At 42.1% G+C, this 22,986-nt stretch overlaps 1 protein-coding gene across 1 annotated transcript in view; it reads left to right on the top strand.

Annotated features, from left to right (window-relative positions):
• The window catches only part of EFCAB2 (EF-hand calcium binding domain 2), a 37,951-nt gene that overhangs the window by 9,501 nt on the left and 5,464 nt on the right, over positions 1 to 22,986 (top strand). The window contains exons 2-3 of the mRNA XM_061365791.1: positions 15,455 to 15,539; positions 19,967 to 20,039. Coding sequence (XP_061221775.1) covers positions 15,455 to 15,539; positions 19,967 to 20,039 — 158 coding nt within the window. The remainder of the gene's footprint in view (positions 1 to 15,454; positions 15,540 to 19,966; positions 20,040 to 22,986) is intronic.

The raw sequence follows: 22,986 nt of genomic DNA on the forward strand, positions 1-22,986 counted from the left end.
TGTGGCCAGATATTGCTACATGCAGTCCTTAGAGCAGCAGCAGAACAACAGCAAGTTGGAGCTAGAGAGGGGCTGAGTGCCAAGTATGTGCTTGTGCACGTCTCTGCTACCTACATGTAGTAATCCTCCAGCACAGTGTCATCCTGGCTGATCAGGACAGATTGCAGAAAACTTGCCTGTGCTGCTGCGTATGTGAGGAATTAACCTGCATTGCCATTTCCTAATGGAAGGGCTTCTGCCTAGTACCACCAACAAGGCAGTAGGTGACAGCCTCCTCTGAGCTATTTTCCTTGCAGATGTTAGAGGAATGCTGTAGCATGGCTTACAAATTACTCACCAGAAAATGTGTCAGAATGTCTTTCAGTATTAACTTGAATTAGGCCAACTTGTGGTTTTCTTTTCTGACACTTTTTTTTTTAATGGGCATGCTGCTGGGTCCGTAACACTTCATCAGTAGGAGAATCCAGTGCTGTAGCCAGGTCCTGTCCCCAGCCTGCATACTTTCATTTCCAAGGCCTTGACTAGCCCATCTCAGCTAGGTGCTGCTATGGGCAACTGCCTGAGCTTGTGGTGAGTCAGGAATCCCTGACAGAGTCTGTCTGAATTTGTTTGACCTGGAACATAATGCATGCTACATACCAGGTGCATGGTCATGCCAATCAGCCAGCCACCGCACCTCCATTTCTCCTCTTTGGCCTATACAGACCAAATCACAATTTGTTCTGTGCAATGACGGTAGAAAGGACTCCTTCCACATCACCCCACCAGAAAAAAATAAAAATGAAAAAATGGAACAATTGAGCACCCATCAAACCTCAGACAGAGCTTCAGGTTTGAACTCTAGCTGAGTACAGCTAGGTAGTGTTCCTTGATCATTTTGCAGGATTGCAGGCTTCTCTGCTGATGATCACAAAGGCTGGTGCTCCAGTATATATAGATATATGTGCAGATGTAGCATATCTGCACAGAGTGTGTACAGTAAAAACATCAAGGCATGTTTTGTTGAGCTTTTCCCGGGATACTTGAAGTACTGTCACTGACGTGGATTGTATGCACCTGTGCGGAATCACTCAGACTAGCTGCCTGCAAGGGAATGGATTTTTCCCTAGCAAACCATATGACTGTAGCTTCCTTCCCCAGTATGTCTCAGAATTGTGCAGACTGAACTTGTCCTCATCAACAAGCTGCTCAGGAACGATCTGAGCAGCAGGAAGGAAGGATTTTCTTGTCTGTAGGGCAGGGGAGAGACTAATTACACGCAGCACATGAAGCGAAGATTATGATGCCAAAAGCACAAAGCTGGGAAGGGAGGCTCAGCAGAGCAAATAGGTGCTCTGCTGAAGGTGCTCCAGGGGAAAGTGAGCAGAGTTGACAAGCGGTGTCAGCTACCTCTGCCTGTGTTCACTGCTGTGTAAGGAGCTCAGGCAGGTAGTAGGAAGGGCAGAGTCATATCCCTTACCACATCCTCAGCACATGCTGATGATTTTTGTCTTCAATGGCACAAAACTCGCAGTCTGTTTTCCATACACCTTCCTCACGAGCAAACCTGCCACATGTCCAGCCCTGAAGAGTGCTAGAGTTGTGTGGACTGTAAGAAGCACAGTATGGATTAGCAGGACTCCTGCTAGGAACCAGTCACACTCAGCCACTGCTAACCCTGACCCTCTTTCCTTCACTTGCAAGTTCTGCTTGGTTATAAATAGTTTGAGTAAGTTTAGAGTAAGTTTGGCTTGTGTTTTGTGTGTAAAGTCCTTATGCCTTTTATTTCCTTGAAACAAATTGCAATTCCCCATTCTGAGGACCTCCAGGAAGAACTGTGCGGAACCAGGAAAATTAATGCTTTTTTTTCCAGAAGCTTTGGAACAGGGTGGCTGTAAGGGTCGTAGTATAGGAAGTGATGCAGAAAATATTGGTTTATTGGTCCCATTCAACATATGGACAATTCTGTGTTACAGGAAGCATCTGTTAAGGAATTTGCGGAGGTAGCAAGGGTATCCCTCGTAATTTGCCCTTCTCCATTCCCACAGGCAAATACATTATCTGCAGCAAGCCCAGGCAGTGGTTGTAGTTCCACTGGGGCTTCATGTTGACATACTTTGCCATCTGCAACCCTTGGCTTTAAGAAACACAGTGCAGGCTCCGGACAGAGCAAGCGAACAGGATCCTGGTAAGGATGTGGGAGGCAGGTTTAACATAGCAGCTGTTCAAGCTGTTTTATCATTATGACTCAGAGCAGATAGGTATGAGTTATCAAGTACTGAAGATGCAGAGTGATCTCTGTGGACCAGTGTGGGGGCTGTTCGCCCAGCACAGACCAGGCAAAACAGTGGCATCTTGCAAGAGCAACCAGAAGTAACAGCATTAATATGGCTTTGATGGCCTTTTCCCATGAGGGAAAGAAATGTATTTTTCTGTTGATGAAACATATTTGATCCGGAAGGGAGAGCAGTAGCTAAGATTCACCATGACTCCAACACCTCTGGGGAGAGATAATGAGGACAAGAACTTTATGAATGGTGGATATTCCCTTTCAAATTAGTGACACTTTAATAGGAACTGTGTTTTGGACACAGTGTGAAGGATGGATTTAAACACCTTTAGATATACTAGGTGATGAAAGGCATTGACTGTTAATGGCTTCTTTCCTAGATTAATGTGGCCTGTTTTGTTCCATGTTATAGTGTCAGTTAGATTAAGACTTTTATGAGCAACTACAATCTTGCCTGTTTATCAAAGCAGTAATAGTTTCTACATTTTGTTTCTCAACAGTTGAGTTAGTTTGTTAGTTGCTCTATTACTTCTGTTAGTTTTGGTTCCCATGTGAATTAAAACATCTGAATCTGTGGTAAATTACAATGCCATGGCACTTAAAATGCCACTTACTGAAGAATCAAAACCTAGGATAATATCCAGGATATCTTGTTTCATCAGCAAAAGTTACTGGCAACTTCTAGCTCCATTAGTTGCCACCAACTATCACAAACTGGTGATATTTGCATATTAGTATATTGTTGCATTTTTCAACTTTGAGGCTGAAATGCACAGATGTTAAGTCATTTTTGGAGGTATTTAATGCATTTTTCATAGAATCATAGAACAGGTTTGGAAAGGACCTTAAGGTCATCTAGTTCCAACCCCCCTGCCATGAAGAGTCCCTCCCCAGCATCCTTATGGGTCCCTTTCAGATACAGGAAGGCTGCTATGAGGTCTCCAAGCAGCCTTCTCTTCTCCAGGCTGAACAGCACCAACTTTCTCAGCCTGTCTTCATGTGGGAAGTGCCACAGTACCCTGATCCCTGGTGGTGGTCAAGTCCAGGTTGGACAGAGCCTTGGGTGGCATGGTTTAGTGGGAGGTGTCCCTGCCCATGGAACTAGATGATCTTAAGGTCCTTTCCACCCCTAACTATTCCATGATTCTATGATGATCCTTGTGGCCCTCCTCTGGACTTGTTCCAACAGTTCCATGTCCTTTTTATGTTGAGGACACCAGAACTGCACACAATACTCCAAGTGAGGTCTCCCGAGAGCAGAGTAGAGGGGCAGGATCACCTCCTTTGACCTGCTGGTCATGCTCCTTTTGATACAGCCCAGCATACGGTTGGCTTTCTGGGCTGCAAGCGCACACTGAAGCTGGCTCATGTTCAGTTTCGCATCAACCAACACCCCCAAGTCCTTCTCCGCAGGGCTGCTCTGAATCTCTTCTCTGCCCAGCCTGTAGCTGTGTCTGGGATTGCTCTGACCCAGGTGTAGGACCTTGCACTTGGCATGGTTAAACTTCATGAGGTTGGCATCAGCCCACCTCACAAGCGTGTCAAGGTCCCTCTGGATGGCATTCCTTCCCTCCAGCGTATCAACCGAACCACACAGCTTGGTGTCATCGGCAAACTTGCTGAGGGCGCACTCAATCCCACTGTCCATGTCAGCGACAAAGATGTTGAACAAGACCGGTCCCAACACCGATCCCTGAGGGACACCACTCGTTACTGGTCTCCAGCTGGACATTGAGCCATTGACCACAACTCTTTGTGTGCGGCCATCCAGCCAGTTCTTTATCCACCGAGTGGTCCATTCATCAAATTGATGTCTCTCCAATTTAGAGACAAGGATGTCGTGTGGGACAGTGTCGAACGCTTTACACAAATCCAGGTAGATGACATCAACTGCTTTACCGCTGTCCATCAGTTCTGTAGCCCCATCATAGAAGGCCACCAAATTGGTCAGGCAGGATTTCCCCTTAGTGAAGCCATGCTGGCTGTCACCAAGCACCTTGTTGTTTTTCATGTGCCTTAGCATGCCTTCCAGGAGAATCTGCTCCAAGATTTTGCCAGGCACAGAGGTGAGACTGACTGGTCTGTAATTCCCTGGGTCATCCATTTTCCCCTTCTTGAAAATGGGGGTTATATTTCCCTTTTTCCAGTCATCAGGAACTTCACCTGACTGCCATGGTTTTTCAAATATGATGGACAGTGGCTTAGCAACTTCATTCGCCAGCTCCTTCAGGACCCGCGGATGGATTTCATCAGGTTCCATGGACTTGTGCACGTTCAGTTTCTTAAGATGGTCTCGAACCAGATCCTCTCCTACAGTGGGTCCAAGGTCTTCATTCTCACAGTCCCTGCGTCTGCCTTCCAAGACTTGGGTGGTGTGGTCAGAGCATTTGCCAGTGAAGGCTGAGGCAAAGAAGTCATTAAGAACCTCAGCCTTCTCCACATCCAGGGTAGCCAGTTCTCCTGATAGACTGTGGAGAGGGCCCACATTGTCCGCAGTCTGTCTTTTATTCACTACATAACTATAGAATCCCTTCCTGTTATTCTTAACATCCCTAGGCAAGTTTAATTCTAACTGGGCTTTACCTTTCCTAACCTGGTCCCTAGCTTCCTGGACAACATCCCTATATTCTTCTCAGGCTGCCTATCCTTGCTTCTTCCTTTTATAAGCCTCTTTTTTCCCTAGAAGTTTCCTCAGCAGCTCCTTATCCATCCAAGGAGGTCTCCTGGCTCTCCTGCTGCACTTCCTTCTAGTTGGGATGCAACACTCCTGAGCTTGTAGCAGGTGATCCTTGAATATCAACCAAGAGTCTTGGGCCCCCCTGCCCTCTAGGGCTATATCCCATGGAACCTTACTAAGCAGGTTCCTGAAGAGGCCAAAGTCTGCTCTCTTGAGGTTCAGGGGAGTGAGCTTGCTGTATGCTCTTCTCACTGTCCTGAGGATCTCAAATTCAACCATCTTGTGATCGCTGCATTCAAGGCTGCCCTGCAGCTTCACATTTCCAATGAGCCCTTCCCTGTTGGTGAGCATGAGGTCAAGCATGGCACCTCTCCTTGTCGGTTCCTCTGTTACTTGCAGAAGGAAGTTTTCTCCCACACAATCAAGGAACCTCCTGGATTGCTTGTACCGGGCCATACCATCCCTCCAACAGATGCCAGGGTGGTTGAGGTCTCCTATGAGTACAAGGGCCTGTGAACAAGAGGCTGTTCTTATCTGTCTATAGAGCGCTTAATCCACAGAGTCCTTTTGATCAGGAGGTCTGTAATAGGTTTCTACAGCAATGTCCCCCATCACTGTTTTCCCTTTAACCCTGACCCACAAGCTCACCTGTCCCCAGGCAGAGCTCGATACTCTCCAGCCTATCCCTAACAAAAAGCAACTCCCCCTCCCCACCTGCCGGACCTGTCTTTTCTAAAGAGCCTGTAACCTTCCATTCCAACACTCCAGTCATAGGAGCCATCCCACCATGTTTCTGTAATACCTAAATATTTATCAACTTCTAACTGAAATAACCAAAATATTTCCATTGTGGTTAAATTCTGTGGTTAAATTAAATTCTTTTATTTTTTATTACTAGCATAATTCTATAAAACAATCTAATTTCTATAGCCAAAGCTGGAGTCAAGGTGGTGCTTACTTTTTTACATCTCTTTATTATGTATTTTGTCCATCTTACAATTGTCTTATGTAAAGAAGACAAAGGAATAATTGTGTTTAGTATTTTTGTGTCAGAATTTAAAGCAGCTTTTGCAGTTAATTTTTCCACAGCCGTCATCAAACATCTGACAGCCTGTATTTTATTATCAGACATAAAATTAATTAACTGGTTTTTTGAAACCCCTATTTGCTGCTGGTCGTTTTGTTCTCATGGTTGTTTGCACCATGTGCCATAGGGCTGTGCAAAGATTGTTCTGATTGCTCCTCTCTAAGAGATCCATTCTGTGTATCTGTTTTTAAATATAGTCCCTTTATTTTTATTCTCTATTAGTTGTCCATAAAGCAGTTACTGTGATGGAAACAACCAGGTAATTTTTCAGCTCTCACATATACAACCATTAGGAGAAGAGATATGACAAGAGGATGATGTCATGTTCTTAGGCCAAGGTTGCTCATATACATGGCGATGAATGTAGGGCTCTGGTTTTGTTGATTAACACTGATGATGTGGTCTGTTTGTTTTATCTAATTTCCACATGCTGTGTACTGCAACAAACATAAACAATAGGGAGCAATGATACAGCTGGTTCCCAATAATGCTAAAAAACATAGAACAACAAAGCTTTTGCTATTCTGGAGACTTCAATTTTCTTCTTGGTGAATGCTTGAAAGTGACCTTTGCAGGAACCAGTTAAGTTTTGGTATTTTTTTACATGAAGCAGACTACAAGTCAGATTACCTAAGTATCATCTGTGATAACATGGGAGGCTTCTCATTCAGGAGAGAAAGCATTATCCATAGCTTGGATCTGCAAATTGGAGTAGGTACCACTGTCAGTGAAGACCTTAGCCTTGTCATTTCTTGGGAACTGGCCTATACCAAATTTCATATTTTATCTCTTCATTTGATCCGAATGGCTAAACTCAGGTGATACATTTCCCACTGGTGCCATCAATACTTTGCGTCAACTTCAGTTTGCAGTTCAGGAATGAGTTTATCTCTTCTTTTGAGGAATCAAGTTTCTTTATAAACATCTTGTTTTTCTTCAGATTTTGCCTGTTTGCCTTTCCAGAATGAAGACTTTTCAATGAGCATTTTCATTATGTATCACAAACACAAAGAAACAACATTGCATATTCTGCAAGCTTACATCTTAATCATATTATTCCTTTCTTTTGTGGTGTCTAATATATTAATATCATACATGCTATAGGAGGTGCATAGCAGAGAAGAAAATAATTCTCTTGCCTTAATAATTTTAGGGCACAGCATGCAATTACTGTTTCATCATGTTGGTCTGACTGTACATTAAGCTTCCTTTGGAATTAAGAAGGTCACTAGAAAAAAAATCTAATGTATGCCTTTTCTTCTACAGAGCAAAAAGGTCTTGCCAATAAGCCAGATTCCAACGGCCTCAAGACCGTTCTCCCCCTGTATTTCTTTTCTTCAGTAATTTTCTTAAAATTAGTTAAATGCTGTAAGGTTTTCTTCTTTGGGGAGGGCAAGGTTTCTGAATTCTTTTTAAGTCAGTCAAGCTCCCTGCAGTTAAGATGAAGGCAACACAAACATTTGTGGCAGAATGATTTAGGGTGTTGTAGCCTTTCCTTTGGAGTTAGGGAAGAGAAGCAGTTTCACAGGATACCATCTGATACCATCACCAGGAATTCCTCTTATGACACTACACTGGCTTTGCTTTTTTGTTCTGGAAACTCCCTGTCTTGGTAAAACCAATGTACTGATTTGAGAGTGTTGAAGATTTTACCTGTGCTGATAGTGCTCAGTACTGTAACTGCTTTTCAGTATCTTAACCTAGCTGATGGTCCAGTTAACACTTAAAAAACTGATTAGATCTCATTCCAGCTAATTGACAACCTCCTCAGAGTTGCAGTTGTGAAGTCTCTTACTGTTTTTTTTCTGCATATTTAAGCAAATAGACATTGTACATTTCTTATTGGAACTGGAGCCAGATTCCACACACCCCCTCCTCCCCCCCCCCCCCATTCTTATGCTCTTATTTCCATTAGTGGTTTCGTGAAGGATTTTTGACAAGGTCAGATGAAAGAGTGGCTACAAACATCAGAGACAAATCTCTTGCTCTTTTAGTTAATCCCTTTCATCCATTTGCCCTGTACACCTAGATTATAAATAGGCAATCATCTTTAAAGGGACCATGGTGTTCTTCAGGAATAGCACCAGTCTCCATTCTTAACAGGGAGCTGTTCCTGCATCTTGACACATTTTTTAAGATTTTGGCTCCATATTAAAGCTGTAAGGGCTGAATTGTGTTTGCTTATTTCTGCTTGTTGGCCAAACATTTTACCATTTTTTAATATTAAAAATATAAATTGAAGATACAAAATATAATATAAAAATATTATATTTTCACCATGCAGTAGGCTCCATTTTTAAGCAGGCACCTCACAGTTACTTACTTTTTTGTACCTTCTCCACCTCTGGCTGTCTCAGACATTCCCATAGGTCAACCAACTTCTCACCTCTCTTTTTTGATTGGCATTGTATGGCAAGACAGATAATATTGATTTTGGAGATGATGGGAATAGCTAGAATTTGCAAAGGATGGTCATAGGGGCTTTATGAAAGAGTGTTGGAGCAATGTGGGGAGGGTGGTTAAATACCATAGCTTGGATCTGTGAGCAGAAACAGAAGGTTTGATGAAGCTGAGTGGAGATTGCAGGGGGCTTTAATACTCACATTTTCTAATGTGGCTACCTGCACAGACATGTCCCCTCTCGTGTCCACTCCTGTCTTAGAAGTCTTCCTTCTTTTTCATTTAAGTCTTTGCAACCTGTTCCCAGTTTTTGAACTGACAGCACCAAGCTTGCTGCCTACTTTTGGCTGAAATAATGGCTAGTGGGAAAGAGAAGAAATGGTGCTGGAATACGTAGCCACTGGTACAGTTCTGTATTTCCTGCTGATAGCCTTGCATAGTGTGTGGGGAGATCTACAACAGAGCTGCTGATAACTACACTTTTAAATAAAAACAGAACAACAACATATACATTATGCTAAACCAACAGAACAACAACATATACATTACGCTAAACCAACAACATATACATTACTCTCAAACTGTCTGTCACTGAGTTGGGGTTACCTAGTTGCATTGCTTATCCTTTCAGACTGACCAGTTCAGCAAGGCAGCCCCAGTGACAAAGGATTCCTGTCACCAGAGACCTCAGGGGTTTCCTCACACCTACTTGTAACCATAATACAGTATCATGAAGAGAGGCTGGAATAATTAATAAGGTGCCCACATGCATATAGGAGTTTAAATATAAAATTGACTATATTTATTAAAATGCACCTAGATTAATGTTTGTAAAGATTAATGTTTCAGGTGTGTTGATCAAGCCCACTGGCGCTTCTACACAGCAGCCCTTCATTTTACCCTTTATATAGTGCAAAAAGAGTTTCAGAGTATCACATAGTGGAAATAGGTTCTTCTGGCTGTATTGGGACTGAATTTTTTCCTCTGAGCAGAGGACAGATGCTGCTCCCCAGCATTTTAGGTGGTTATTTAACATTGGCCTGCCTGTTCCTTTGATACCTCTTTTTTTCTGCACATAATTTCACTTCAGTGAAAGGAAGAATTGTATTTTTGAACCATCAGAGCTACTGGCCCTGAGGAAGAAAAAAAGCAAGCTCCTACAGTTAAAAAAAATGGTACAATCTGGCAAATCATATCAACTAGAAATCACTTTAAAAAATGCTCATTCCTCAAGAGTGGCAAAGCCTCATCTATTTAATTACTCCTGTTCCCTGAAAACACTGAAGCTGTGGTCTTTAAAGAAGAGATGTCACAACTGAGGCAGGTATGCTGCTTAAGGACTGGCTTCAAGTGGGCCTCAGAGTCCTGGGGAACTGTCTGGACAAGCTGAAGAAGAACAGTTCGGTCTGAAAGAGCCACCAGAATTAATCTGGGAGTCCCAGCTCCCTGGCAGTCTTACTTAACTGGCAGTGTCTAGAGCTTTATCTGGTTCATGCTAAACAAACTGAGAAAGTAGCAAGGGACACTACAGGAAGGAAAAGTAATATTGAATACACTTTCCAGTTAATGTACATTAGGAATGGATTTTAAGACATTCTGTCTTCTTACTGCACATGTGGTAGGAAAATAAATGAGAATGAGAAAACGAGAAAAAAAAAGTCTCTGAAGCATTTTAGCAGCATAAAAATGGAAATACTGTATCATCTCTGCAGGACACACTTGAGGGAATAAGTCGTTGTATGTGTTGGCATATTTTTTTGGCATGATAGGTTTAAATAATGATTTAAATTAATTTATTAAATTAATATTTTAAATAAATTATTTATTCAATCCATTAGAATTAATCAGATAATTTTATCTTTGATATTATGACCTTGTGCTCACCAACAGGGAAGGGCTCGTTGGAAATGTGAAGCTGCAGGGCAGCCTTGAATGCAGCGACCATGATACGATTGAATTTGAGATCCTTAGGACAGTGAGAAGAGCGTGCAGCAAGCTCACTGCCCTAGACTTCAAAAGAGCAGACTTTGGCCTCTTCAGGAGCCTGCTTGGTAAGGTTCCATGGGATATAGCCCTGGAGGGCAGGGGGGCTCAAGACTCTTGGTTTGGGTTTGTCTTCAAGGATCACCTGCTACAAGCTCAGGAGTGTTGCATCCCAACTAGAAGGAAGTGCAGCAGGAGGGCCAGGAGACCTCCTTGGATGGATAAGGAGCTCCTGAGGAAAATTCAAAGGAAAAAAGAGTTTTATAGAAAGTGGAAGCAAGGACAGGCGGCCTGGGAAGAGTACAGGGATGTTGTCCGCGAAGCTAGGGACTAGGTTAGGAAAGCTAGGGCCCAGCTAGAATTAAACTTGGCTAGGGATATTAGGGATAACAGGAAGGGATTCTACAGGTACATAGCAAATAAAAAACAGATTAGGGAGAATGTAGGCCCCCTCAGGAAGCTCTCAGGTGAACTAGCTACTCAGGATTTGGAGAAGGCTGAGGTTCTGAATGACTTCTTTGCCTCGGTCTTCTTTAGTAAAGGCTATGAACGCACCACCCAAATGTTGGAAGGCAGATGCAGGGACTGTGGGAATGAAGACCTTGGGCCCACTGTACGAGAGGATCTGGTTCGAGACCATCTTAAGAAACTGAACGTGCACAAGTCCATGGGTCCTGATGAAATCCATCCGCGGGTCCTGAAGGAGCTGGCGAATGAAGTTGCTAAGTCCATCATATTTGAAAAGCCATTGCAGTCAGGTGAAGTTCCCAATGACTGGAAAAAGGGAAATATAACCCCCATTTTCAAGAAGGGGAAAATGGATGACCCGGGGAATTACAGACCAGTCAGTCTCACCTCTGTGCCTGGCAAAATCTTGGAGCAGATTCTCCTGGAAGGCATGCTAAGGCACATGAAAAACAACAAGGTGCTTGGTGACAGCCAGCATGGCTTCACTAAGGGGAAATCCTGCCTGACCAATTTGGTGGCCTTCTATGATGGGGCTACAGAACTGATGGACAGGGGTAGAGCAGTTGATGTCATCTACCTGGATTTGTGTAAAGCGTTCGACACTGTCCCACACGACATCCTTGTCTCTAAATTGGAGAGACATCAATTTGATGAATGGACCACTTGGTGGATAAAGAACTGGCTGGATGGCCGCATGCAAAGAGTTGTGGTCAATGGCTCAATGTCCAGCTGGAGACCAGTAACGAGTGGTGTCCCTCAGGGATTGGTGTTGGGACCGGTCTTGTTCAACATCTTTGTCGCTGACATGGACAGTGGGATTGAGTGCGCCCTCAGCAAGTTTGCCAATGACACCAAGCTGTGTGGTTTGGTTGATACGCTGGAGGGAAGGAATGCCATCCAGAGGGACCTTGACACGCTTGTGAGGTGGGCTGATGCCAACCTCATGAAGTTTAACCATGCCAAGTGCATGGTTACATGCACAGCTGTGTCTGGGATTGCTCCGACCCCTACACCTGGGTCGGAGCAATCCCAGGCAAGCTAAAGGCTGGGCAGAGAAGAGATTCAGAGCAGCCCTGTGGAGAAGGACTTGGGGGTGCTGGTGGATGAGAAAAAGAACATGAGCCGGCTTCAGTGTGCACTCACAGCCCAGAAAGCCAACGGTGTCCTGGGCTGTATCAAAAGGAGCATGATCAGCATGTCGAAGGAGGTGATCCTGCCCCTTTATTCTGCTCTCATGAGACCTCATATGGAGTATTGTGTGCAGTTCTGGTGTCCTCAACATAAAAAGGACATGGAACTGTTGGAACACGCCCAGAGGAGGGCAATGAGGATGCTCAGGGGACTGGAGCACCTCCCATATGAAGATCGGCTGAGAAAGTTGGGGCTGTTCAGCCTGGATAAGAGAAGGCTGCGTGGAGACCTCATAGCAGCCTTCCAGTATCTGAAGGGGGCCTACAGGGATGCTGGGGATGGACTCTTCATTAAGGACTGTAGTGATAGGACAAGGGGTAATGGGTTAAAACTTAAACAGGGGAAGTTTAGATTGGATATAAGGAGGAAATTCTTTCCTGTTAGGGTAGTGAGGCACTGGAATGGGTTGCCCAAGGAGGTTGTGAATGCTCCATCCCTGGCAGTGTTCAAGGCTAGGTTGGACGAGGCCTTGGGTAATATGGTTTAGAGCGAGGTGTCCCTGCCCATGGTAGGGGGTTTGGAACTTGAGGATCTTAAGGTCCTTTCCAACCCTAACTATTCGATGATTCTATTCTATTCTATGATTCTATTATGCACTGTTTATCTACTTAGTAGAATAAGTAAGTGAAATCTTTTATTCAATCAGAGTGTACATATTTCTGTCCTGAAAACTTCTAAAACATTTCTCCGTGGGGCAACATGAAACTAGTCGATATACCCATGGAATGAGTCTCCTTGTACCAAAAGATTTTAGTGCATTAGAGCATCACATCTGCTGAGTTAACTGCGTGTCTGATCTCTTTAATACCCTTCTTGGAGGTGTAATTTTAAACCTTTATCCATTATTAACCCTAGCACCAGAATCCATCTTTTTCTCCCTCCTGAAGAGAAGTTTAGGGTAAATCATAGAAGGCTTCAGATAACTAGCTTTGCCATTCAGAACTGCATTGAACATCTTTGGCTTTCATTCACAGAGCAAGGATGAGAGATTTAGGCAATAGCTCATCTCCTGTTACTCATCTCACAGGGAGTCTTTGAGAAGGCTACAGTATATTATGTTTTCTTTGGTGGATATGGCTCTTAATCATAACTTCCTCTCAGTTTTTGGAAGAAATACAGGTTATCTAGTACTTAGATTAAACATCAGTTTAATTTCATTTCAGGACCTTTCTTTGATAGCCCTCTTCACATACTTTCTTCACATAAGGCAAAGATTGAAAAGGCTGGATGGCTACATAGTTCCAGTACTGGAAATCTCTCTCTGCCTTCCCTTGGTTAATTTTTATTCCTATAGAAGGCTCACCATCAAGCCAAGAATACACAGCTATAAATATTTCTTCAGCATTTCTCTGTTGCAAGACATAGTGTACAATTGAAGTGCCTGATCTCAAGAACTAAACTCCAACAGCCTATACTGGAGACTGGATCCAAGACTCTCTGAAGTCACCGAAGAAAATCACATCAAATTTAGTAGTTTGGGAGTCTTTAGGGCATCTTACTGCAAGGAATCAGGTCCACTGAGATTTAACTATATTTTCTGGAATGAAATTAAATGTGGATTTTACTGCTTAGGCACATGAAAGTTAGGCATTATTGTCAAGCTGTGAAAGGAATACAGCTTGTCCTATATCTGGGGACTGAACTCTTCTTCCTCAGTAAGCTCCAGTCTCCAATCCATTGTACATGTACCTGCCTATGCTTCCGTCAGGGAGATAAAGTCAGAGGGAGGAATACAGGATATATTTGTAGCTCTCTTCTCTTTAAGTGTCCTTTGGAAAAGTTCAGTACAAAGTTCAAACACAGGTGGAAAACAGCAGGCACCTGTACCTTTATAAGGGGATGCACCTCTCTTCTGTATGAGGAACAGCTTCCTTATGTCCGGATGAATCCACTACTATATTGAAGTACTGGCAGCCTGTGGTGGGTTGACCTTGGCCGGCTGTCAGGCACCTACCCAACAGTGCCCTCCTCAACAGCACATGGGGAAGAAAATGCAATGAAAAAGCTTATGGGTTGAGATCAAGACAGGGAGATCACAAAGCCAATGTATCATTTAGCTATGTTCAGTTCTGATATCTTTTGCCAGAAAACAGACATTTCTGACACAAAGACAAGAGAGCAAATGGAAACAATGGTTGCATGCTGCAGCCCCTGGGATTGCCAAACTACTGGGATTGGAGAAGACAAGGTATGAATTCGTTATGCCTGTGGGAACAAGATCCAGTGGTTTAGTGCTGCTGCTCAACAGAGCTGCTCAACATTTAACACCACATAAGCCTAAGAAGAAAATAAATTGTCTAGTAGAGGAGAGCTATGTTTTAATTATTATGTTGAAAATACAGAAGTGTGAAAACAAGCGTACTTGATACGAACCTCATGTTCTGGTTGTCATTCAGTTTTTCCCTGTGGCATCTCTGTGGAGACTTTGGGGCTAACTCACAAAATGGTGTCTCCTGAGAGTTGGTTTGCCAACCAGAATTTGGGGCTGTATTTAACCACAGGAACCATAAGGTCAGCTCCATATCACTTTGATTTGTATATTCTGTCTTTTGGCATCAAACATTAATAAATGGGTTAACCAGTTCATTCTTCATTTACCCTGGCTTCCTTGTTTTTTTAGCTGGACCTCTTTCTCTCTTCAGAATTTATTTCCTGGTACTTCTCTTACCCAAGAATGCAATTTCTGGCTTCAGACAAGATATAACTATGATAACTTGTGCTTCTTCTTGCCCCATTCTTTGAGGTATAAAAAGCAAATGCAGCAAATTACTTCTTCCCCTTCACTGAGATAGTCTTCCTTTCCAAACTGTTACAATAAATTATTTACCATGACACTTATTCACTGTGCATGTATCTTATCCATCTCTTTGTTTGTGGTTCTCAGCTTGTCATACATTATGGTTTAGTAGACATGAGGGCACTTATGTTTCCTTGGATGCAGGAACCTGGACGGAGTGACTCAGCCCATCTCAGGGCAAGCCTGGACCCATATTTGCCTTGCTCCTTCCACTGGCATCATAGTGACCAGGAAGGGCTTACAGTTCAGAAGAAGCTGTGGCATGCTCTGGGCAGGGTCTACCCCTGGACAGCTTGGGGATCATGTAGCTGAGGCACAGCATTACCACCAGGCTAGATGTAGCTGCAGAGCCATAGCAAGGCCATATTACTAATGTATTGCTAATACAATTGACAGATTTTGCATTTAGAGTGGTGTTTTGGTTTTTTTTTCAGAATAACATCTGCTCTTTTGCAGTACCTTTCCTGGCTGCCCCTTTATCAATTTTGGTGCTTCTGCTTTCGCAGTTCCCTAATTGGAAATAAATCAGTTGCAACAGCTCAGTGAAACTTTCTTTTCCTTTTCTTATGTTTCTTTTTGCAGACGGTGCAGTAGCTGAAATTGAGAAAAAGATTATAGAAGTTTTTGAGGCATTTGACAATGAAGGCAGTAATTCTGTGGATGCCAGGTTTGTAAATACCTTCGCACAGAAATGTTATAGGATCTAGTATAGAGATAAATAACTCCCAAGAACTGCATCTGCTTTACCAGAAAATGTAATTGAAACAGTCCTTTTGGCCCTGATTGGGCAAGTATGTCTTTGCTTGTTTAATAGATATTTTGCATTGTTCACTGTTGAAGATTGAAACTGGCTTGAGAGAGGGATGCTGGGACTGGTGGAGTAAAGAGGCAAGAGGAAACTGCAGCTAGACTAGAAGTCTAAGGCTACAATTATTATTAGCAAATCTCTGCCCTGATTATATTAATTCTATTAAATATAAAGTATCTGGGGAGATTTTACAGCAGCATTTCAATAACATAAAGCTACAAGAAAGCTCCTACAAGAAAGCTGAAGAGGGATTTTTACAAGGGCAGGTAGGGATTGGACAAGGAGGAATGCCTTTAAACTGAAAGAGGGTAGATTTACATTAGATAAGGGGAAAAATTCTTTACTGTGCAGCTGCTTAGACACTAGCATAGGTCATCCAGAGAAGCTGTGGCTGCCCCATCCCTGGCAGTGTTCAAGGCCAGGTTGGATGGGGCTTTGAGCAACCTGGTCTGGTGGAAGGTGTCCCTCCTTATGGCAGGGGGTTGGAACTGGATGTTCTTTAAGGTCCCTTCCAATTGAAACCATTCTGTGATTATACGAAGATGATCAAACTTGATTGTACCAAAAGCCCATTTAGCTCAACACCCTTATCTGAACTGGTAGTTACTTTGGGGAGGAATATAAGGAATTGAGCAAACATGCAGCATTTCTTGTTGTTTTTTGTACATCTGCCACATTATTTGAAGGGTGCCTGAATTTTTATGATAAATAGCAAGCAATCATTCTCTATTAATCTTCTCAATGCCATTAATGATTTCATACCTGTCACATGTGTCCTCCGTCACAGTAGTTTAAGGCTGAAGAGCCTGGATGTGTTTAATCTCTTAGGAGATACTGTTCCATAGCTCTGGCCATTTATTTTTTTTTTGTACTCCTTCTTTATCCGCTGTCTCCTTTTTGAAATGGGATGACCAGAACTGAGGGAATGGGATGTACAGTTGGGAGTCAAGAGAGAGAACTGCATACATTATGCCTCTAGCATAGACTGATCAGGGCCTTACTGGCTACAAGGTATAGAACTAACAGAAGATACAGAACTAACAGAAGTAAAATTTTAAAATTGCTAAATACCTTAATCCTGGTATTTTAAAAGTTTGAATATTTGACAGTGCTACTTTAATGTCATTTTAACATAAACATCCACACACACAGCAATACAGCTTTTGTTGCAAAACACATAAACTGTGTTTTTATGCCTCACTGAGCAGGGTCTGAAGTTGTTATAAACTGTTGTTTACTGAAGTAATTTTTTACATTTCAAATTAGTATTTTCACCAGAATATCACCAGAGCTTTTAATTATGAATCAGTTATTGAGTATTATCACTACAAAGGAGTGTGAGAATTAATGGAATTACCATTAGACATTCCTCACAAAGCCAAACTGGAAAACATCTTTAAATGTTCCAAACGCCTTTTCTACATTATAAAGCAGGTGAGAGAGGTACAAAATATTTCTGTGATGGTTTTAACAATGCATGCCTACTAGTGCCTCTAAATTAAAAAAATTATGGGCACTTCATAGAAGTGAAATGATTTTTCAGCTATAGTAGGCAGGGAGAATTTCAGGGTGCATCTCCACAGTGGATACCATTGCTGTTCTGTTGCCCTTAGGGGCCTTTGGGAAGAGAGCTCCCTCAAATCTCCTGGCCAATCCCCAGGGAGGTGCCTGATGCCCAGGGCTGGAGCTGCCCTGGCGTCCCCTGGCTGCCCTGCTCCTGGCGTTCCCCAGCTGCCCTGCTCCTGGCTGGGTGGTGGGACAGGCTGTGGCAGCCCTCCTAAGCCTGCCACCTCCATGGGAACCCCTGACAATGCCACCCCCCCTGCCCTGGAGTGCGCCTCGCCCTCACCACACCATGATGTACCCATTTCTTATTTGTCATTTACATCTGCAGTCCTGACTAAATAGCAGTAAAATTTGCTACAGGTCTCAGTCTATTATATAATGGATATAGAGTTTGAAAAATGTGACAACAATGAAACGATACAAGCAAACTTCAAAAAAAAAAAAGTATTTATTCAGGCAGTAGGTCCTAACATGTGAGAGAGGACATTCAGAAGTCTATTTAACATAGTAAATGCACAGTTTCACATTGTTTTTTATCATAGTACAGTTACTGGCAATGAACAATTTATTATCTAATTATTCCCAGGTTCATATTGCAGGGCTGCATCACAATAATGGGATTATTAATGGCTGGTTATCTTGTATCAGAAGGTGGCAGTAGAGCACAATTCTTAACAGAATTGCAGACATATGAATATTATTGCCTGAAATATCCGATACCCATGAAGAATATGGAAAATTACACTGGCTTGACAGGCCGCCATCAGTATTGCATGATTCCTGATGCAAATACAAGTTATTATGAAATTAAGCATGAGGAAGACAGTGCTATTTTGTGCTGCTTACAACACATCCTGAGTCAAGGCCTTTTCAAATCTTGTCATTGGAAGTGTTATACAGAGGGTGAAAACCATGACCCAAAGTTACATTACATCCTTGTTATGAAACTGGTATGAACATAAACTCATTTTGACCATCATTTTTGTGTGCTAGAAACCACAGAGCAGAAACTGAAGCTGCTCAACTAAGTGAGAGGAAGTGGCTGGGAGGAAAATACAATTTTCTAGCTGTGTCCTTTAAACTCTGTGTTATTACCAAATGTGACGTTTTCACCACAGGCGCTTCAAACAGCATCCTCAGATGATGGCACACACACGCAGACTGCCAGAAACAGCAGAAAGCAATGCACATTTTGCAAACTCTTCTAGGACCTGGCTTACCTTAGTCGCATGGCTAAGTTCCATTACTGAGTATTACCATGTTCCATTGCTGAGTACGAGGTGAGCAAGGAGGGTGATAGCAGCCTTCCCATCTCTGGCAGTCTGCAACAGCAGAAATAGTGTGAGACAGCAAGGAGGCATGATTTGTGTAGGGTTTTTCTCTGGGGGTGGCAGAGAACATTTACAAGTATCTTTTAGCCAGAAAAGGAAGTGCAGGAGTGAGGGCATCAAATATACTATATCCATACTAGAAACAGGGTGCATGGATAAGGATTGCCTGACCTCATTGAGGCCAATGGCCCAACTCTCATTCACATCCAGAGGGGGCAACATTTCACTGAGTCATTTGAGTAGATGGCTTAATTTCATAACAACTCTATGTGTGGGACTGGGTTTTGTCTTGTAACTAGGTTGCTGCAGCTGGCCTTTTCCTCTCTGTAGTACATTGTAGTGCTTCCCAATGCTTTCAGTCAGAATGGGAGCTTCTTGTGACCTGTCTGAGGAGGCCAAAGACTGACCCGCATAATTTCATGTGTGTTTGGTGTGCCACATTTAAGACCTTACCATTATAAGATGATTTTACAAAGGTCATTGCTTCTTGTACCTACCATTTTTAATAGGCAATCTATTTTTTCCACCAAATGTACTGGTGAAGATGAAGAAACCACAGAGGTTTGACTCATGGGAACCACCACCACTGTGGATACTTATTCAAATGTGCTTGCGTTTCTGTATTGTAGAATTGGTCTGAAAATCACAAGATATATTGATAATTCCATTATTTTGTTTTCAATCATACCCTACGTCTCATTAGCACTCTTTTTTACAGCTTTTCTGTTTCTAGTCTGTGATGTTGTGAAATTTTTTTGAGGCATTGCCAGTTTGGTCAGAATTTTATTTAGAGCCTCAGAACAACTGCACCAGGTTCAGCAGCAAATGCAAGCTATGAATACAATTTGCAGCATTAACAGGGTGGTGACAAACCACTGTGCTGGTGTGTTTGACTCTTTCAGAGCACAGCAGGGGCATAGCAGAGCTGCCTCTTTCCTGACCTCTTGTAATTGTTCTTTACTGCAGTTAAAATCTGTATCTTTATAGCATTTAATGTAAACATATATTTTATTTGTTACCTTTCATCTCAGTAGGTTTCAAAGTACTTTATTAACTGCATAAATGTAGACTTTACTGAAATTAAGCTTAACAATTAGAGGACAGCAGTTGAAAAGTAACATGCACACAGTACACTGCAACACAATGGCAAAGAGGAATTTTGAGGGAAAGTCACAAGAACAATTACACACTTCCAAAACTCTCCAGAATATTTAATGTCTGTAAAAATAGACATTGCTTACTGAGACATCATCTACATATGTATGCTTGTGTGTGCTTGGTTGCTTTTACATGCACACCCCTATACGCAAACTCTGAATTGGTATCTGGATTCTCCAGTCACTCTTGTGTTGCAGATTTACAGACAAAGTTGTTCTTTCTTTATTTCAGGGATATTGGTGTAATTGTCAGGACACTAGGTTGCTTCCCGACTGAGGCAGAACTGAATGAACTGATTGCAAAGGTAAATGTTTAGATATGTTGGGTTTTTTTTTTTCAATCTTAAACTTGCAGGAGTCTGTCCCTTCTGCCTGGCTGTGTGGGAAACCTAAGCTCTTTTTCCAGAGGTTGGAAGCGTCATAGAAGCGGTTCAGACAGGCAGTCTCTCAGGTTGCCCTGAAGCAAGCTTTCAGGTTGATGAGGTAACAATATTCATTGGTCAAAATAAGGAGTCATTGACACTGTGGCACTGTGCCACGGTGGAGGAACATTTGTAGAAAATGGAGGAAAAATTGGTTTTGGCTGATGAAAAAAAACTCAGTTGGATTAGGATACCCAAGCCCTAACCATCTCGCTCTTTTGGACATGCTGTGGACACACACACTGGATGATTAAATAATAAAATGAGTTCTTGAGCAGGTGTTCTATAGATTAAAAAACCTCCACAAAGCACCAAATTCCAAAAATACAGTGAGGGAAGACCTGTTATTTCTTTCACTGGGTCCCATTATTGCTATCTTGTATCTCAGCTTTCTGTCCTTCTTGAGGTCTTTCCCAGTCTTGAGCTTTCTCAGTTGTAAGTAACCTTTTCTTACTTGATTACTTAAGCCTGTAAGTCAGAATTCAGATATAAAACCTTTCTGTGGTGGTCCTCCAGTTCTCCCAGTGAAACACAGGGGCAAGGAAATTCAATCACATCTCTCCACAGTTTTTCCTACACTAATTTTTGTCTCCTTACCTCATGCTTGTAATAGAAAGGATGGTGTGCTAGTGCTGTGGCAGGGTATGGTGAACAAATGAGACAAAGAAATGGGAAAAAGACTTCACATTCTTTTTGCAAACTGATATGCTGCCTTAGGGAATGGAAGATGCTCAGGCTGAGAGGTGGGGGAAGGATTTTTCTCTTTTTCATGTATAGGTCAGGATACTGGGAATTGATCTCTTTTTTTCTTCATGTTGCCAATGAAAATTCAGACGCTTGCAGTAGCAGTCTCTCCTTGATAGGCTTGTCTGGTCTCTTGTAGATCAGAATTTAGTGTGAGAAGTCTTATGCTAAGTCTTGTGAAAATGATGCAGCTGCTTCAGATGAGGAAATGCAAAGAACCATCAGAGGAGAAAGAACTTTTAATGTGATACTGCAGTCTGTCTGCTCTGGCTCTGTACTCTCAGTACCAGATTGTCCCAGCTTCTACTGACAACAAAGAGAAATTATGGTGCTTAAGATCGATGATATTTTTAGTGGCCCAGAGGGATTTTTGTTTGCAGCAAATGAACAGTGCAAGTGACTCAAGATTCAGAACTGAGAAAAGGAAGGGGATGCTTTGATGACCTCAGCCCAGTCCAGGGAAACCAGGACAGTTGTTCAAGGCCTTTTTTCCCCTCCCAGAGAGGTTGGAATTCCTTCTGTTTTTCATTTTCTTCTTCTTCAGTGTTACTGCATAACAAGTAATGCATAGGAAGGTGCAATACAATACAGCAATGAGGCGGAAGATTCTTGAGATAGAATAATGTAACATACGTGATTGTTGATTGTAAGTGTATTAAAGTACAAATACTGCAAGAAGTACATTCAAGAGTACTGGTTAACCTTAAAGAGCACTGAACTGGAAATTAAATCCCACAGAAGGTTTCATGGTGCCTGTAAATGAAACTTTGGCGTAGGTTTAGTACCAGAATAATACTCTTCTTGTGAAACCTGTGATATATCATGTTAATCAAAAGTTTGTCTTAATTTCTTTAAGATACTGTTATCATTGACTAAGGTAGTATAATTTTATCTTAATCTAGATAAAGTAAAAATTGTCTCTGTTGGCCAGTTTGTAATCAGTTTCTCCTGTGTATTTTCTCATTGTAAACTGTGATTAATTTCTGTTTCTCACTACTTGTGTCTCTCAGTAATCTCATCTTCCTATTAGCTTTATTGTAGCTAAACTAGCGTATGTTGCCCTCAAATTATTCATATCTGCCAAATCAGCATTCATATAATTATTTTATCTGTAAAAGTTATCATATACTATTTCCTATATTGCTTTATGCTAAATGTTATACTTAATATTATGTCTTTAGGCCTATTTATAAAGTTAAGATTAAGTGATAAGCCTGGAGATGGTGAAAGCTACTTTCAGGGTTATTACAATGCCTGGAGTTTGAAATCCCAGGTTCAGTGCACTGCTGTGCCACAGATCTCCTGGAGAGCTCTGGACAATGGTTTTGTTTCTTTGTGACTGGAGTCCCAAATGTTACATGGATGATAACAGTATGGCTGTGAGAGCAGAGACATGAAACATAATGGGTGCTACGATACAGTTGTTACGGAGGCTGTAGATGTACACAAAGGAAAGAAATAGAGCAAAACTCACAGAATTTGAACAAGCAAAACCTGTTATTTTCACAGTCACTGTGAAAAGAGGAGGAATTACAGAAAAAAAGAAAACATAAATGGGAAATGAAATGTAGAACAGGAGTGAGCATGAGGAAGAGTAAGAGGATACATATACCTGCAAATCGGAATACTTACTGATTTAGGCAATGTTAATATATTAATATATATTTATATAATTTATAATTTATACACATATGTATCCAGTGTTAGAAATAGGATTGATTTTAACAGTTCATGCTATTGCTGGGCCTGTAAGACCCACTGAAATGGAAGCTGTTCGTTCCAGGTCAGAGGCAGCTGAGGTTGCTCATCATCTCCCAGGTCCATTGTCAGGAAGGACACATTTATTTCACAGACTGGTTTCTAGAGGCAGAATAAAAATAGCATGCCAATAAAAAGAGACAAATCTGGATTATATTTGTCCGTGAGGGATAACAGTTTCACAGGTATTTGCTACATCAAACTCTGAAGTGGTCATGAGAGTGAGTTCTTCTGGTATGAAAATTAGGATGACCTTCGGATGTTTGGATGAGCAGATCTAATGTTTTGGGTTTGTTTTTTTTCTCTTAAACATCTTCCATATAACTTG

Source organism: Neopsephotus bourkii, unplaced genomic scaffold (assembly GCF_033783945.1).
Source record: "Neopsephotus bourkii isolate Nb327-2 ecotype Australia unplaced genomic scaffold, CSIRO-AGI_Nbou_v1 NB_1292, whole genome shotgun sequence".
Lineage (NCBI taxonomy): Eukaryota > Metazoa > Chordata > Aves > Psittaciformes > Psittacidae > Neopsephotus > Neopsephotus bourkii.